The sequence below is a fragment of the Plectrocnemia conspersa genome, unplaced genomic scaffold, assembly GCF_051122295.1.
Source record: "Plectrocnemia conspersa isolate PC_06_02 unplaced genomic scaffold, ASM5112229v1 ptg000014l, whole genome shotgun sequence".
Taxonomy (NCBI): Eukaryota; Metazoa; Arthropoda; class Insecta; order Trichoptera; family Polycentropodidae; genus Plectrocnemia; species Plectrocnemia conspersa.
The window spans coordinates 5,382,493-5,399,009 of record NW_028277178.1 but is presented as its reverse complement, the minus strand read 5'-3'; the positions used below and the strand labels follow the sequence as shown (position 1 = coordinate 5,399,009).

The following is a 16,517-nucleotide window of genomic DNA, read 5'->3' as shown; positions in this document are numbered from 1 at the left end:
TCGTCACCTTAAAAAAATTCGTTCGATTTGTTATAATTGTCAGTTAATTTATTTATTTTATGATATAAGCAACCACTCAATTTAATTATGCTACATGATGGTGGAAGAGTTTGTACAAAAGTTAATAATTTTATTTTATTTTCATCGTAGATTAAATTTTTTTGTGATGTTTGAGGATCACATTGAAGTCATAAAATGTATTTTTGTGGCACATAACAAAGCCTATTAAAAAAAAAAACAATAATTTTACATTTAGATACATTTTCTTGTTTATAATTGTGTTTTTTTGGTATAATATACTCCACAGGAAAAGAAAACGTTAGTGGTTTAAATTTAAGAATAAAGTCAAATAAATAACTTAAATAAAAAACAATGAATAAAGTACTAATTTGAATATAGTAAGCTCAAGATTTAAAACGATTGAAATGTGTGATTTTTTTTTTATTAAAATATAATAAAAAAAAAATCTTTTTTAATTAATAATTGTTTTTATTGAGTTTGTGACAAACGTTTCAACTACATTTACGCATTAATTGTGTGTTACACTTAGTATAAATTGCGATTAAATTGTTTACAAATGATAATGTACTCACAAACCCTAAAAAACATCACGGTTGTGGTTCATAGTATATTGTGACTATGGCAGATATATATTTGTCGAAACGTCGACTGAATAAATAACAATCGGTAAGAATTCCTTAATTTAAATTTTATGTAGTATTTTATTATGATTTAGCATTTTTAAAATATTGCTAAAAATTACAATCTCTCTAAAAATAATCGCACATACGCATCAAAACTGTGGTCATATATGTATGTAATCAGGTTGCTAGGAAATGAGTAATTTTAACGACTATATAAACAAAAATTTGCCCATCCAAACCAAACAAACTATCCGAAAAAAGCGTCGGTGGGGACGCCTCCTTATCTCGTCAACTAACTGACTGACTGCATACGCGTCTTAAGAGAAAAGTCCCGTTACTTTTTGGTTCACGCAAGAAAAAAATAAGCACACCACCGGGTGGGCCACCGACCACAACTCACCAACCACAACAACTCGCCGCCGTAAGCCACAACCAACCAACCAACAGCTTTCTCTCACACACAACGACAACCAACTACAGTCAACAGGCCTATATTTTCGACCCCTCCAATTTTGTTGTAGTGTCGTCCGATGGTTTTACTACCCTGAAAAATAGGTCCCCGAGACCCATGGAATCAATACATGTGTGAGTGACACGTTACCCCATTCGAAAAACCCCATAACGGATAATAACGGACAAAACCCTTCTCGCCAATTACCTCAATGCAATTTTTCTTTTTTTCTCTCTATCACTCTCTCTGACTTTAATTGGCTCGCTGGGTAACTACGGTACAGCCGTCAAGAGTAAGTATCAAATTTACAATTGTTGTTTATATGTGTTGGCTTCTTAGTGTTATGTAGCTCGCTAGATTTGCTACAACTTCTATATTTCATAAGCTATGCCTTTTATATGTATGACATTATTTATAAGCGTTTTCCTACTCTGACAAAGCAATGTTTTCTTAGTCTAATATTATATATAAAATAATAATAAAAATATTGCTTTGTTATTAATCTTTTTTCCTTTCTATGATAGCTAACCAACGACTAATTTTAATATATATTTCTATTTAAAAATAAGTTTTATCTCCCATTGTCGTTTCCCATTATTTTACTGCACAATTTATCTTTGTCTAAGGAAAGGATCAGGTAACTATTGATGTTGTTCCATATTTAATCTTCAAAGGCAAAAAACGACGCGCCCTTAGGGCAGTTCAGTTTCAGACGAGTTTTGTGTTCAACTAGTGTTTCTTTTTCATTTTTTTTTACATATATCTGTATGTGTTGGTATTCAAATGTCGATCCAAAGACACGTGTTGGACATTTTAAAACTTGATGAATGTGGGTGGCGCCTCGCTTTGCCTGATGACGGAGGCGCTGGCGAGCCACGGAGGCTTTTAAGGCTGGTATGTTGCGGAGATTGTGTGTAGTTAGACGTGCAACATCAGATCAGCTCTTAAATTAAACTGCGTCACACAAAAATGCTACAGCTCTGTCGTGTGTTTTGCAGTGCCTGGTGAACCGCTCGAGGTGAAAGTGACTCCGATCAACTCCACGGCGCTACACGTGTCATGGAAACCGCCGAAGGAGAATGACAGGAACGGCATCATTCGTGGGTACCACGTGCACGTTCAAGAGACGAAAGAGGAGGTAAATATATATTTATATCCTATTTTAACAAAACGAAGGTCAACCAAATTATTTTTTAATAATATTAAAGGCCAAAGTTTGATTTTAATCATAAAGGAGTATGGGAGATCACGCGTTGCGGGTTGCTTTTGCAACATCTTATTTTTTAAGCTCACGGAAAATTATTCTGGAATATATTTTACTACGGTTTGCGGAACATTATTATGAAATAAAAAATAATACCATATTGAATTTGGCCCTTGATATTTTTAACGCATCATATGATAAAATCTCGTTTCTTAGATATTCCAATTTTTTTAGTAAAAATATTTTTTTAAACTTGCTTTGTTAAGATATTGTTTTATTATGATTGATTTTATTTACTATGCTACATAATATACGAGATTTAATACGCCTTAATTAAATTACAATTTATATATTTTTTGCGATGTAAGTAATTTGCTAGTGTAATTTTTTTATGCTGTGTATCTATATATTTAGTTTATAATTTTATCTTAAAGGTAATTATCTAATATACAATTAATAATATTAAATATAATAAAAATCAAGGTTTATTTCTGCTTTTTAACTTATATCGACATTTAGCTATACATATTAGCACGATTTGTTATACATCTGTATAACAAATATGAAAGTGAAATAAATCATATATATATATATATCGTTTTTAGATAATTGGACTTTTGTTAATTTGTTTTAAAAAATCATTATAAAATAGAAATTACGATTTTATGATTATATTGTAAAATAATACTATACTCAATACATTAAAAGAATTATTCTACTATTATATTTAACAATTTTTCTGACACAATTTTCATTGAATTTATTGGTAACATATTTGTTTGAAAAATTTGCATATTTTAGTTGCTATTTAATATATTATAAGAAAATAGTAGGTTTAAAACCTTATAGGATTAATTCCACTTTTATATAAAATAATTTTTCCAATTGTCGGGTAAATTTTTTTTATTGAATTTGTTGCTAGCATATTTCTTTGAAAATTTGTATATTTTAGATGCTATTTAAATTTAATGCCCTCGACTTTCGAACGTTCGACTTTCGCACAATTCGCTATTTCGCACATTTAAAAAAAAAACAATTTTTTTAAATTCAATTTTTTTTTTTAAAAACGTTTTGATAGCGGTGAATCTTTTGCTTCAATCGGACGGTTGTATGATACAAACAGGTCTACGATATGTTTAATTTTGCAAAATAAAAATATAATTAAAGAATACGTTCAAAATTGTGGAAAATAAAGATATATTTCCACAATCTTTAATGATATGTTTCCAAAAAAACACAGCAAAAAAAAACATGGATGAAATGGAAAATCTTTCTCATTGTAGATCGATGACCAACATCAAAAAGATGTTCCTCTGAGTATTTAAATTATTCAAGCAAAGCTCTTAGTTTGCATAAAGATTGGAAGGATAGATTAAAAAAATATTTTAACACGGTTTTTCAAGCAAGTAACGGTTGGTCTTACAATTTTAAAATGAGGTATTCTTTTCATAATATTAAATTTACTAGAGAATCGGCTGATGCGGATAAAGATGCTGCAAAAGAATTTATTTCCTAATTATCCAAAATTATTGAATATGTAGAATATTCAATAGCCAAATATTTAATGTAGATGAGACAGGCTTATTTTGGAAAACTCTTTAACAATGAAAAATATGAATGAAACCTTTACGCACCTTGACAATTTTTGAAATATTATGGAAGATTGTGATCCCAATAGAGAACGCATATCTCAAGTACGTGGGGCGATCAATAAAAACATAGCATGTTATAAAATACTATATGAATAAAATAAAAAGAAAAGTGGAAAACAGTTAACTCTTGATAACTTTTCAAAGGAAACACCCGCAAACCCCACTTAAACCTGTCTCTTAAACGCTTCTTAAACATCTAATATTTACTTGATAAATAAATATTTTAAAATACACACAATTTCAATTTTTTTTTTACTTCCCTAGACTTTCGTACATTCAACATTCGCACACATTTTCAGGAACCAATTATGTGCGAAAGTCAAGGGCCGCCTGTAGTAGGTTTAAAACTTGATTGGACTCATTCCACTTCCATATAAAACAAATTTTCCAAATGTCTTGGATGAAAATTTTCATTGAATTTGTTGGTAACACATTTACTTGCAAACTCGTTACAACATATTAATACTATTGTTGAAATATTTTTTCTTCTACACTATTTTTTTATTTTATTCCGCATTTAAAGGCAATTTTATTTTCTTGGTCTTTTTAGCTTCTTCTAGGCTATATATTTTAAATGTGCAAATAATTTTCATTGCCTAAAAATGCCTTAAAATTAATTTTATATAGCGCATTTCTTAAAAAAATATTCATTGCATTTTAAATCAGTTTTCGTTTTTTTCAATTTGTTTCTTTGTTACTTTTTTAAACAATATGTAATTAAATATATTTATTAGGAACAATCAAGTAAATTGTTTAATTAGTGATATTTAAACCACTTTTAAAAACAATTGTTCGGTAAAAAATCGCTAAATTGTGAGAATTTTTTTTTTTAGAATAATTACACACTTTATTGTTTTGATTTTTGTTTTTAAGATGCATTTGTGATTTCATGCACAAAATCAATTATACGTATTTTTATGAAATTTTCAAAATATATCAAATTTGCGCTGATAGAAGAAATTGTAATTATTTTCATTTTATATTTAAATCACGAGGATTAATAATAAAAAAAATACATGATTAGCTATAACAATACAAAAAAAATCTACTTCATAAATTTAAAAATATTATGTAAAACTAAAATTAAATGATAATAAATATAGTAATTAGCAAAGCACAAATTCTTAAGAAAAAAAAAAACAGTATTTAAAAGGTATTCTCAGAATTGGTCGTTTCACATTTTTTCTGTCTTTTAGATATTCGAGTATCTTAGCAAATTATTAAGTTAAAATATATAAAAACAACTATTGAAAAAATAAAATTTTAATAAGAGCAAAGTTTTAATTAATATATTTGTAATTAAAAATGATTTTAAAGTTTTTTGTTTAATAAAATAAAAAAAATGTATAATAATGTTATTATAATTAGCGTGTTATTTTACATACCCTATTTTTTTTGCCAGTTTTAAAAATGAATTTATCTTGCTTTTTTTCTCGCTTCTGATTGAACGTAGATTAAGCAAGATCTGGCGTTTCATCTCATTTTAATAGCTTATTCAACTTACAACCAACTTACAAACATGTATAGCCAAGAGTTGAAAATTGTTAATTTAATTTCTTTTAAGTGGTTATCACAATTGATAATAACTTAAATAAAATAACGAGCATATACTAGGTAGTAATTATTTCAATGACGATGAATTGATAAAACCTTATCGATATTAGTTTTAATGTGGCTATATGTGATATATTTTATTTTTATTCACAGGGCAAAAACTTGCTGAACGAACCGATGCGTTTTGACGTGGTCGACTCAAACGCGTTAGAGTTGAACGTGACCGGCCTCCAACCTGACACACGTTACAGTGTTCAAGTTGCGGCCCTCACCAGGAAGGGTGATGGAGATCGAAGCCCTCCTGCGCTAGCACGCACTCCTGGCGGAGTGCCAAATAGGCCTACCGTTAACCTCAAGTAAGCTACCAGATTTATTACCCCGCTACTCACATTCCTTATTTGCTTCCTTCCTCAAAACGCATAAACGCCTCCACTCCAGCACAATACCTTCACTAGCTTTACATTCACATTTACAAACAGCTGGTGGAGATTCAAGAAAAAAAAACAGATTTTAGGTGCCATTTAAATCTATTTATTTTCAAAACAACCTTATATTTCATATTTTTTTAATTTATAAATAAAGTTTGTTATTTAGCATGATTACTATATATTTTAATTTGGTGCTTCAAAAATTTAGTTTGAAATTAACCACTGATGAACATGCAGCAAATAAAAAAAATTAAAGCAATTGTCACCGAACCTTTAAAAAAATGTTATAATTATAAGTAAATAATATTACTTAATGCTTTTCATGTTACACAGGGTCTTAGAAAGGGAACCGATTGTGTCCATTGAGCTAGAATGGGCAAGACCTAGTCAAACATATGGAGAACTTCAAGGGTATCGCCTCAGATATGGCGTCAAAGATCAACCGCTTAAAGAAGAGAATCTACCAGGAATCAAAATCACGTCACATAGAATAAACGATTTGGAGCGAGGAGTGGAATATGAGTTTAGAGTTGCGGGGAAGAATCATATAGGAATCGGTCAAGAAACAATCAAATATTGGCTCACTCCAGAAGGCCCGCCGACTGGTCCTCCGACGAACGTAACTTACACCTTCCAAACTCCGGATATTATCTGCTTCACTTGGAATTCTCCGATTAGAGAGCACAGAAACGGCCAAATCACAAAGTTTGATATACAATTTATGAAAAAGAACGACCAATCGACCACCTTAGAGCGAACTACGAACTTGACTAAATCTGTTTTTAATAACTTAGAAGAAAACTCTGAATACGTGTTCCAAATTAAAGCGTATACTAATCATGGAGCTGGACCTTTTAGCGATAAGATATCTGCGCATACAGAGAGAGATTTTGGAAGAGCGCCTTTATCAGTCCATGGAGTCGCGACTTCAGATTCTAGCGTTGAAGTGTGGTGGAAACCAGTTCCATCTAGAACTAAAATCGCTGGTTATACAGTATTTTATACGATGACTCCCGTTGAAGATCTAGATGGATGGGATCGAAAATCGTTTACAATAACTGAGTCCGCAGAATTAGTAAATTTAGAAAAGTTCGCTCAGTATGCCATAGCAGTTGCGAGCAGAAGTAAAACAGGAACTTTTGGAAGACTATCTGAGAAGATAACCGTTAAAGTTAAGCCGGAAGATGTGCCTTTGGACTTGCGCGCTCATGACGTGTCAACCCATTCCATGACCCTATCGTGGTCTCCGCCTATAAGACTCAATCCAGTCGGTTATAAGATATCTTTCGATGCGATCAAAGAGTTCGTAGATTCCCAAGGCATGACTCAAATGCAAGTCGTTCCGCGGAAAGAGATCACGCTGAAACACCACTTCAAATCGCACACCATAAACGAGCTATCTCCGTTCACTACGTATTCTGTGAACGTCAGTGCATTACCTTCTCCATACGAATACAAACCGCCCACAAAAATCACAGTCACCACACAGATGGCCGCCCCTCAGCCGATGACTCAGCCGGACTTTTACGGCGTCGTTAACGGCGAAGAGATTCAAGTAATATTACCGCAAGCGTCAGAAGAATACGGCCCAATATCGCATTATTTCTTAATCATCGTTCCAGAAGATAAGAACAATGCAAATAAACAACCGGATCAGTTCCTCACTGACGAGATGATCAACGCTAATGGAAAGACTGAAAAAGAAAACGCGCCCTACATAGCCGCTAGATTCCCGCAGAGGAATATACCTTACACGTTCCATTTAGGCAGCGGAGACGTCTATGAAGGATTCACTAATAGAAAGTTAGAGAAGGGTAAACGCTATAGGATATTTGTGAGAGCTGTAGTCGATACGCCTCAAAAGCATCTATATACTTCAAGTCCGTTTTCGGAGTTCCTCGCTTTAGATATGAGAGAAGTCCCACCTGGTGACCCGCCGAGGAGACCAAATCCTAACGTGCCTATCGATCCGGACGTGTCGGTTAATCGCAACACTGAAGAAGCCGGAATGGTTTGGATAATTGGGCCAATAATAGCCGCTTTGGTCGTGTCTAGCTGTATCGTTTTATTATTCATAGCCAAAAGGCGACGACAGCCTCGTAAAGCGCCCGATCAAGCGGCAGTCACTAGACCGCTAATGGCTGCCGATATAGGCATGAGCTCGGCACCTACAGACCCGGTCGAAATGCGTCGCTTGAACTTCCAAACTCCTGGAATGATATCTCATCCGCCTATTATGATTTCTGATCTTTCAAATCATATAGATCGACTGAAAGCAAACGATAATCTGAAATTCTCGCAAGAGTACGAGAGCATAGAACCGGGTCAGCAATTCACGTGGGATCACTCTAACATGGAAGTGAACAAGCCCAAGAATAGATACGCTAACGTGATCGCGTACGATCATAGTCGAGTTATCCTCCAGTCGCAAGATGGCATCTTGGGCGGAGATTACATCAACGCTAATTATTGTGATGGATATCGCAAGCACAATGCGTACGTAGCTACTCAAGGACCTCTGCAAGACACGTTTGCTGATTTCTGGAGAATGTGTTGGGAATTAAGAACTGCGACTATTGTAATGATGACAAAGTTAGAAGAACGCACTCGAATCAAATGCGATCAGTATTGGCCAGCTAGGGGGACTGATACATACGGTCAAATGACTGTGACTATATCTGAAGTGCAAGAATTGGCGACTTATTGCATCCGCACGTTCCAAGTGTCTAGAGCTGGACATTCCGAAAGGCGCGAAATCAAACAATTGCAATTCACCGCTTGGCCAGATCATGGAGTGCCTGATCATCCAGCTCCGTTCTTGCAGTTCTTACGCAGAGTCCGCAATTTAAATCCATCTGATTCGGGACCTATGGTGGTTCATTGCTCTGCAGGAGTCGGGCGAACTGGATGCTTCATTGTCATCGATTCAATGCTGGAGCGCATGAAACATGAAAAGATGATTGACATATACGGTCACGTGACTTGCCTGCGCGCTCAGCGCAACTACATGGTGCAAACCGAGGACCAATACATCTTCATACACGATGCTCTATTGGAAGCCGTCATATGCGGATCGACAGAGATTGCTGCTAGGAACTTGCACACCCATCTTCAAAAACTGATGCAGAACGATCCATCTGAGAATATAAGTGGAATAGAACTAGAGTTCAAGAAATTATCTAACATCAAAGCGGATTCGACTAGATTCATGTCAGCCAATATGCCCTGCAACAAGCACAAAAATCGTCTGGTGCACATCTTACCGTTCGAATCATCCAGAGTATGTTTGGCTCCTGTGCGTAACATAGAAGGCTCTGACTACATCAACGCTAGTTTCGTAGATGGATATAGATACAGAAACGCATATATAGCGACTCAAGGACCTTTGAGCGAAACAACCGATGATTTCTGGAGAATGCTTTGGGAGCACAATTCGACTATTGTTGTGATGTTGACGAAGCTCAAAGAAATGGGAAGGGTGAGTATCATAACTGATTCAATGAGTTTCATATCAGATAGTTCTTGTATTGATTTATACAATATTACAGGAAAAGTGTCATCAATATTGGCCATCTGATAGATCCGTGCGCTATCAATGCTTCGTCGTAGATCCCATAGCTGAATACAACATGCCTCAGTACATACTTAGAGAGTTCAAGGTATTTCTTTTTTAATTTGTTCCAATGCAATTTATTCGGCCAGGTTTATAGTTGTTGTTTTGTTTACTAGGTGACCGACGCCAGGGACGGCTCGTCGCGTACAGTGCGCCAATTCCAATTTACCGACTGGCCGGAACAGGGTGTTCCCAAAAGCGGCGAAGGCTTCATCGATCTCCTGGGGCAGGTTCATAAAACTAAAGAGCAATTTGGTCAAGACGGCCCGATCACCGTGCATTGCAGGTGAGGTGTTCATTTAGTTTTCGATGCGGATGTTTTTTTTTATTTGACCTTTTTTAAATTTCTGTTTTTTATTATTATTAAACAGCGCCGGAGTGGGTCGCACTGGAGTTTTCATTACGCTCTCTATAGTTCTGGAACGGATGCAGTACGAAGGTGTAGTGGACGTATTCCAGGCTGTGAGGATACTTCGCACACAGCGTCCGGCCATGGTGCAAACAGAAGTAAGTTATTTTTTACTAATATTTTTAACGAATCATCTACAAAATAAATGTAATATACATGTTACTGGTTATCAATATTTTCATTTTTACAGTTAATTATTAGCCAAATTCAATAAAAAAATAATAATATAAAACCAAATGGTTTTGGTTATAATTTAAAAAGAAAAAAATAAAAAACCCTTAAAAATTTAAGCGGAAAAATTAAATTACAGTTAACAATAAAGTAAATGTTATTTTGAGTACATTTAATTGGAGAACTGAAATTATTGATACAAGCTGTCGGTACTTCACTGTCGTGAGGTACCGAAGTTAGCGAGTGTACGAATACCGGACCCTCGACTTTATGGTTTAGAATTTAGACAATAAAACTATTGTGTGGTGCGATTTACAATATTAATGGGAAGTGATATGCGGTTAATCCCAGTGCATTTTTTACTGTTATCGGGTTACTGCGTAAATTTTCACTCTACACAGACGAATGCTTAGGATTTTCAATGATAGTCAAAATGATTCAATCTATAAAAAACGACTTAACATTTATAATTCATTTGAAAATATGTTTACAACTCTGCTAAATATTTTATATAATTCAAAAGTAAATTTGGAACTTAGATATTTAATGATAAAAATAAATATTATCATCATTTAACTTAGCTAGATAATAATAAAACAATAAAAAATACCAAAAGAATTGCAACATAAATAATATTATTAAAACGTAACATTTTATATCGTTTAAAAATGTGTTTGCAGGTAAAATAGATAATAATAATAAATAACATCAGTGACACATCTGCTCAGAAATATGACCAAAATAAAAAATATTTTGTTACACCTTACTGACGCTACAACACAATCAATGACCTATATTTGGTTATATATGCGCGATTATAAGTCATTGGTTGTCTTTTAGCGTATTTTTTAAGTTTGAGGGCCCGTTTTCTTGACATAATGTTTTTTTGCTTAAATCACTAAATCAATATAAAAAAAATAGTTTTTAAATTACTTTGTGATATAAATACCATATAAATAACATATAACACAATCGGTCTAAGTGGGCAATGGGGGCAAGCCCTTAGTAATGAATAATTATGAATGATTTTACGCGTCGGTATTAATGATATTAATACTTGTTTGATTTAGCTGTGTTTTATAAAAAAAAATTAAATTCGAGTAGTTTGATAGTTTCCTAAAAAAAATTCTATACGTAACACAGATTGAGAATCATTGGAAAACTATTTATTTAATACTTCAGGTTAAGAAGAAATAGTCCCAAAATTTTTGATTTATATTTCCAAAACAATGATAATTTTTTGCAAATGTACACAGCTGCCCGCTACATAAAGACATAATTTTTCCCGATACTAAAGTGTTGGCCTAACCGTGCGCGTCGCTCTCATAGAGTTGGCCAGGTGCAAAGTAGCATCTATTACAAAGCCAGGATCATCCGTTAGCATCGAAATTCTCAGTTCCAAAATAATACATCTCGAAGGTCTCACCTTGAAGTCAATGAGCAGAGTTTTGGTACATTTAGTAAAGACCAGATCAGCTGACTGAGGTCGGTCGACAATTAAATCAACCTCTCGTCGTTCGACTGATAGTTAATCTTTATATTAGTCTGAATTCAATAATATTGATATAGCTAGAGTGTTTTTTACTGATAATTCTAACCTTATATTTGCAACCCTTATTAATACTATTTCGCCATCTCGTTTTTTTATGATAATTTTGTCCATGAACTATTATGAGATTTCAATTCCCTTTTGATGTATTAATCTTGCTTAAGTTTTTTTTTTGTTGGCGTTAGTTTTAATTTATTTAAACAAAAGGAGACAACAATTTTCAATCAACATTCTTCCTGACATAATGTTTGTTGGTCTCGACAAATAATGCAATATACTTTTACAAAATAATATTTTTCCATCTGTGCTGGAATCGCTAGTTCTTCTTTAATAGTTTCATTCTAGATATTAGTTGAGAAGAGTAAAGATATTCTTGTTGCTTTAAAAATTAACGGAGCTTACATAAAATAAAACTGACAAAATTTTATAAAATCAAAATAAAATAACACTAAAAGCGGTATCTGTTTTAGTATTTATAATAATTTTATCATTAAGCTTGTCTATATAACACTAGTTTGTATCAAGTTTCGTGTTTTTCTAAAACAAGGTATCTATTATCTACAAGGTACTTTAGAATTTCGTGAACTCGAATGTTGCTTTTTTATAAACCTAAATTAGGTTACGCCCTTTGGGTCGATATTCTTCAAACTGACACGCAAGAAAAAACGTTTTTTTTATTTCTCAAACATAATAATACATTTCATTACATTGCCGATTGAATAATAAAACGATATAATTTGCGTTCACACGTAACGAACTGATTGTGTCTTATTTTGGATTATTTATTAAATAAGGAATTTTAAACTCCTGGTATTTTTAGATTTACTGTAAACTAAAGTGAAATTATCAATAAAAAACCTTAAAGATTATATAAACAATATACGTGTATATATTTTTCCTAATTAGTTTCCTTATTTTTAGTCAGAAATTCTAGCATGTAAGCAATTATAATATAGATTGTTAAATCTGCCAAAATTGTTTTTCAAATTCTCTTTATCAGCGTTTTTTTATTCAAATTTCCTGATACGATTTTTTATAACGAAACATCAAAAAAAATTATAATTTTCTCAACGAAAATAACTGTGTATCGCTATCTATTTTTTAAATTATAAACTAAAAGCGATGGTTAAAAATATATACATTTCTGAATGCAAAAAAAAATCTTACAAATTGAAATAAAGCTTTAAGATGAAATCTTTCAGGTTTTGAGGCCAAAATAGTGTAACTTTGCAGCCAAAATAGACGCCGGTAAAGCTGGTAATAGCTTATTTTATAAACATATATAAATTACTACATATATAGGGAAATGTAGATACTGCTATCAGGCGGTGAAGTTAAAATGTCAGGTATTGAAAATCGGAGGTCTTGGCTGGCGTGTCGAGTTGTATTATTACTGGCTGTGATTTTGTAAAGCAGCTGAGATCTGTCTTGATGTATTTCCGTTATTATTAAGGTCGATTTGCTGTTGCTTGTGTTCATGTAATGTTCTAGCATGATGCGTATCCCACCGCATCTCTGCCGTATTTTCTTCTCTGTGACAAAGTGTCTTATTTTTTATAATATAGTTCGAGACAATTCTGGCGAATCGCAGCTAAGAATGCGAGTCAATTGCATCGCCTTCTGGATCCACGAAATGTGTTTACGTCCAAAATAGAAATCTTTGAGATGGTCACTCCGGCGATCTTAACCAAAGGGTTTTAAACACAATAGTATTATGCGCAGAGTATAATGTATTATCCAGCGCGCGTCCTTTCCAAACAAAGAGTAGTTTTTTACTGCTTATAGGTGATTAACGTCTTAGAACAGATGGCCCATGTAATATTTCGTTTTTTCGAAGTAGTATTTATAATGACATTGTGATGGATGAAATTCCCACACATATGTATCTATAAATTTGCTGATAACTCGAGAATTTTCATAGAGCCGTTTTTTTGTTAAATATTCAATGTGTATAAATATTTTTAAATGTGTTAAAACTGTTGTATAAAAATAGTGGGTCCATGACAGATGTTTAAAAATATGCATACTCTTTTGAAAGCTTTTAAAATATGTAAAAAATATTTACGATATTTGTAAATATTCTAATCCGCCTTATTTTTTATTTGGTAATCAAAGAATTATATTATCAATTTTATAAGATGAAACTGCTCCGCATGGAAATTGGCAGATTGCAAAAATTTATGGGGCTATGTCACAGATATATGTCATAAAATTTGCCTGTCGGCTAACTTAAAACTCAGTTTTTTAATAGTGCAAAAATGTTTTTTTTTATTTTTATCTTAATCTAAATATGAGAAATGTAGAGTAGCAACAGCTGTTATTGACAATTTTATTTGTAAATGGGCGCTCTCTAATTAATTAAAGTAGATTTAAGACAAAGTAGGACAGCGTTCATTATAACTAATTTGCCTATTGAGATGTAGTTCTGTTTATTAATAATATTAAGATATTTACAATAATATACTTTATTATTAAAACAAGAAGTGAAAATGAAAAATATCGAGAAACCAGAATGCCTAATCATAACGCTACAACCCGAGGATTTGCCCTTTTTCAAGATTTTACTCCATATCGCTTTCTTTATTTCGTTCAATCAACCCGAGCTCATATTAAACTCAGTATTTATTAAAGTTAACTGCTTTGCAGACCTATAGACGTTTATGAAGTGTAGATGTCCGGCCCTCCTAAAGCATTGTTTTCTATATTTGACGGCGGTAATTGTTAAAATATCTTTATAAAAATACGTATAAGGTATTTTTTGCTTATATTATTTATATTTAGATCAAATACATCACTGTGCGTTCTGAAAAAAAATATATGTATATTGTTATTTTTTTATTGAATATGTATTGTATGTTTTTTATGTACAATTTTTTTGCATTGACAGAGTTGCAACAGGAAATTATAACATTTTTATTTTTTTAATAGGATCAATACCAGTTCTGCTATAGAGCCGCGCTTGAATACCTGGGCTCGTTCGATCATTACGCCAACTGACATTCTTGAGACAGGCTCGTATAAGCAGCGGCTTCGTCATTCTTCCTTCGTCGTCGGACATTTGTATCATTTAATGTTAAATCTATCTATATAACTATCGAACTTATACAATACGTATGCATCCTACTTTGTGTACATTCCTGTTTTATGTGTAAAAAATCATCCATTCTCTCCTTATATTTACTATAAGTATTATTTTATATATTAATTGACCACTGCCTTCGCGCACGGATTTTAGACAGCGTTTTAATTTCTTATTCTCTATATAACACATATATAAATACGTTCGAAGTACGTAGCTTATGATGTAGTGAGCCTTGTGACTATTAGGGGTATCGAATTTAAATTTAATTAAATAAAAAAAATAAACTTGCCTTTGTACTTACAGTATTGTGGCTTTGATTAACTTGCCTACACGACTGTGACGAGAGTTGACTTGCCCGCTTTGTAATTAAATATAAATTTAAAGCCACATGTGTAAATGTATAAATGTGAAAAATGAGGTAAAACACAATTGAAAGTAGTGCCTATGGTATTTCATTTCAGAGGAATAATTAAAAAAGAGCGTCATATTTAAGCTTGTATAAAGTAATTGAGAGTTAACTTGTACGTATATTAAATATATTATATAATATAAATATGCCATTCCGCGTTACTCAGGTTTACTTTTTTATTGTGAATAAAATAAAAATCATAATTATTTTCCATGTGCGTAGAATTGTGCTCGTATAGTGATCGCTATGAATATATAAAAAAAATATATAATACTCATTATACACGTGTACTTAATGAACTCGAGTGGTGATTGTCGAATCGTGTACATCATACAAGCTATTTTTAATTTGTGTCGCACTCAATTGCACAATTTTATTTTTTAGTTGCTTTTTACAACGCAATATGACTGTCGTATGCTTATTTTTTTAATTTTTATATTAATAAGATTTTATTTTAATTAATTTTAATCGAAATCGCTGTATGTATATTTACGTTTTTAATTATATAAAACGACTCATATCAATTACGCATAGATTTAAATAGTATATCATAATGTTGCATAGCCTCAAACTTTTCTAGGAAAATTGGAAACTATGGAACATTATGTTTAGATTATTAGATAATATAAACGTGAGCGTCAATATTTTTGTTGTGTAATACAGAGTTGGACTAAATATTCTTTCAGATTTGATTTTTTAAAGTCATAGTCAAAGCTTTTGAATTCGACTAATCTCGTGTTAGTTTTTCACACATTTTACCTTTAAATTTATATTGCGATTGTTTTTTTGTAAATATAATACGTAAAGTTGTATATACACAAGATTCGTGTGCTACAAAAATGAGTCAATAATTAATTTTATTTGCTTCAATTTCCCAATGTCACAGCTTCGCTGAGGCTCATATAATGTGAGTCAAGCGAATCTATTAAACACTAATTTTTAAACTATATATTTAGAGAGTTTAAAATATTGATCGTATCGATCAACTTTGGCTGATGCATGACTCATGTACAATAGTTAAACAAATACTATACAACACATTTTATTTGGCACAACTGCATCGTAGCTTTTACATTGTAATTGACATAGAAAACTTCATCATAAAGAAAGGTTAATGTTTTTGATAAAAAAATCATCCTGAGATTAGCTGAATTCAAACACACTGATTGCTTTGCTTCAAAATCGGAAAGTAATTTTTAGCCCATCTTATATGTCGCACAAAAGCGTATGATTGTATAGTTATAGCTTAATCATCTTAACATGACATGTGTATCGTACATATCATTACTTTATTTTAAGCTTGTGCACCTATTTTATTATTATCTTAGGCAATTATCATTCCATCCATATT

The 16,517-nt window shown here is 32.4% G+C and overlaps 1 protein-coding gene across 6 annotated transcripts in view; it reads left to right on the top strand.

Annotated features, from left to right (window-relative positions):
- Positions 1–15,041, top strand: part of Lar (tyrosine-protein phosphatase Lar) — a 401,284-nt gene extending 386,243 nt beyond the window's left edge. For all 6 annotated transcript variants that reach the window (XM_088204753.1, XM_088204750.1, XM_088204754.1 and 3 more), the window contains 7 exons: positions 2,094–2,233; positions 5,659–5,861; positions 6,267–9,411; positions 9,482–9,592; positions 9,663–9,832; positions 9,918–10,053; positions 14,604–15,041. In XM_088204753.1, the coding sequence (XP_088060879.1) occupies positions 2,094–2,233; positions 5,659–5,861; positions 6,267–9,411; positions 9,482–9,592; positions 9,663–9,832; positions 9,918–10,053; positions 14,604–14,672 (3,974 nt within the window). In that variant the 3' untranslated portion in view covers positions 14,673–15,041. The remainder of the gene's footprint in view (positions 1–2,093; positions 2,234–5,658; positions 5,862–6,266; positions 9,412–9,481; positions 9,593–9,662; positions 9,833–9,917; positions 10,054–14,603) is intronic.
- Positions 15,042–16,517: the final 1,476 nt, after the last annotated feature.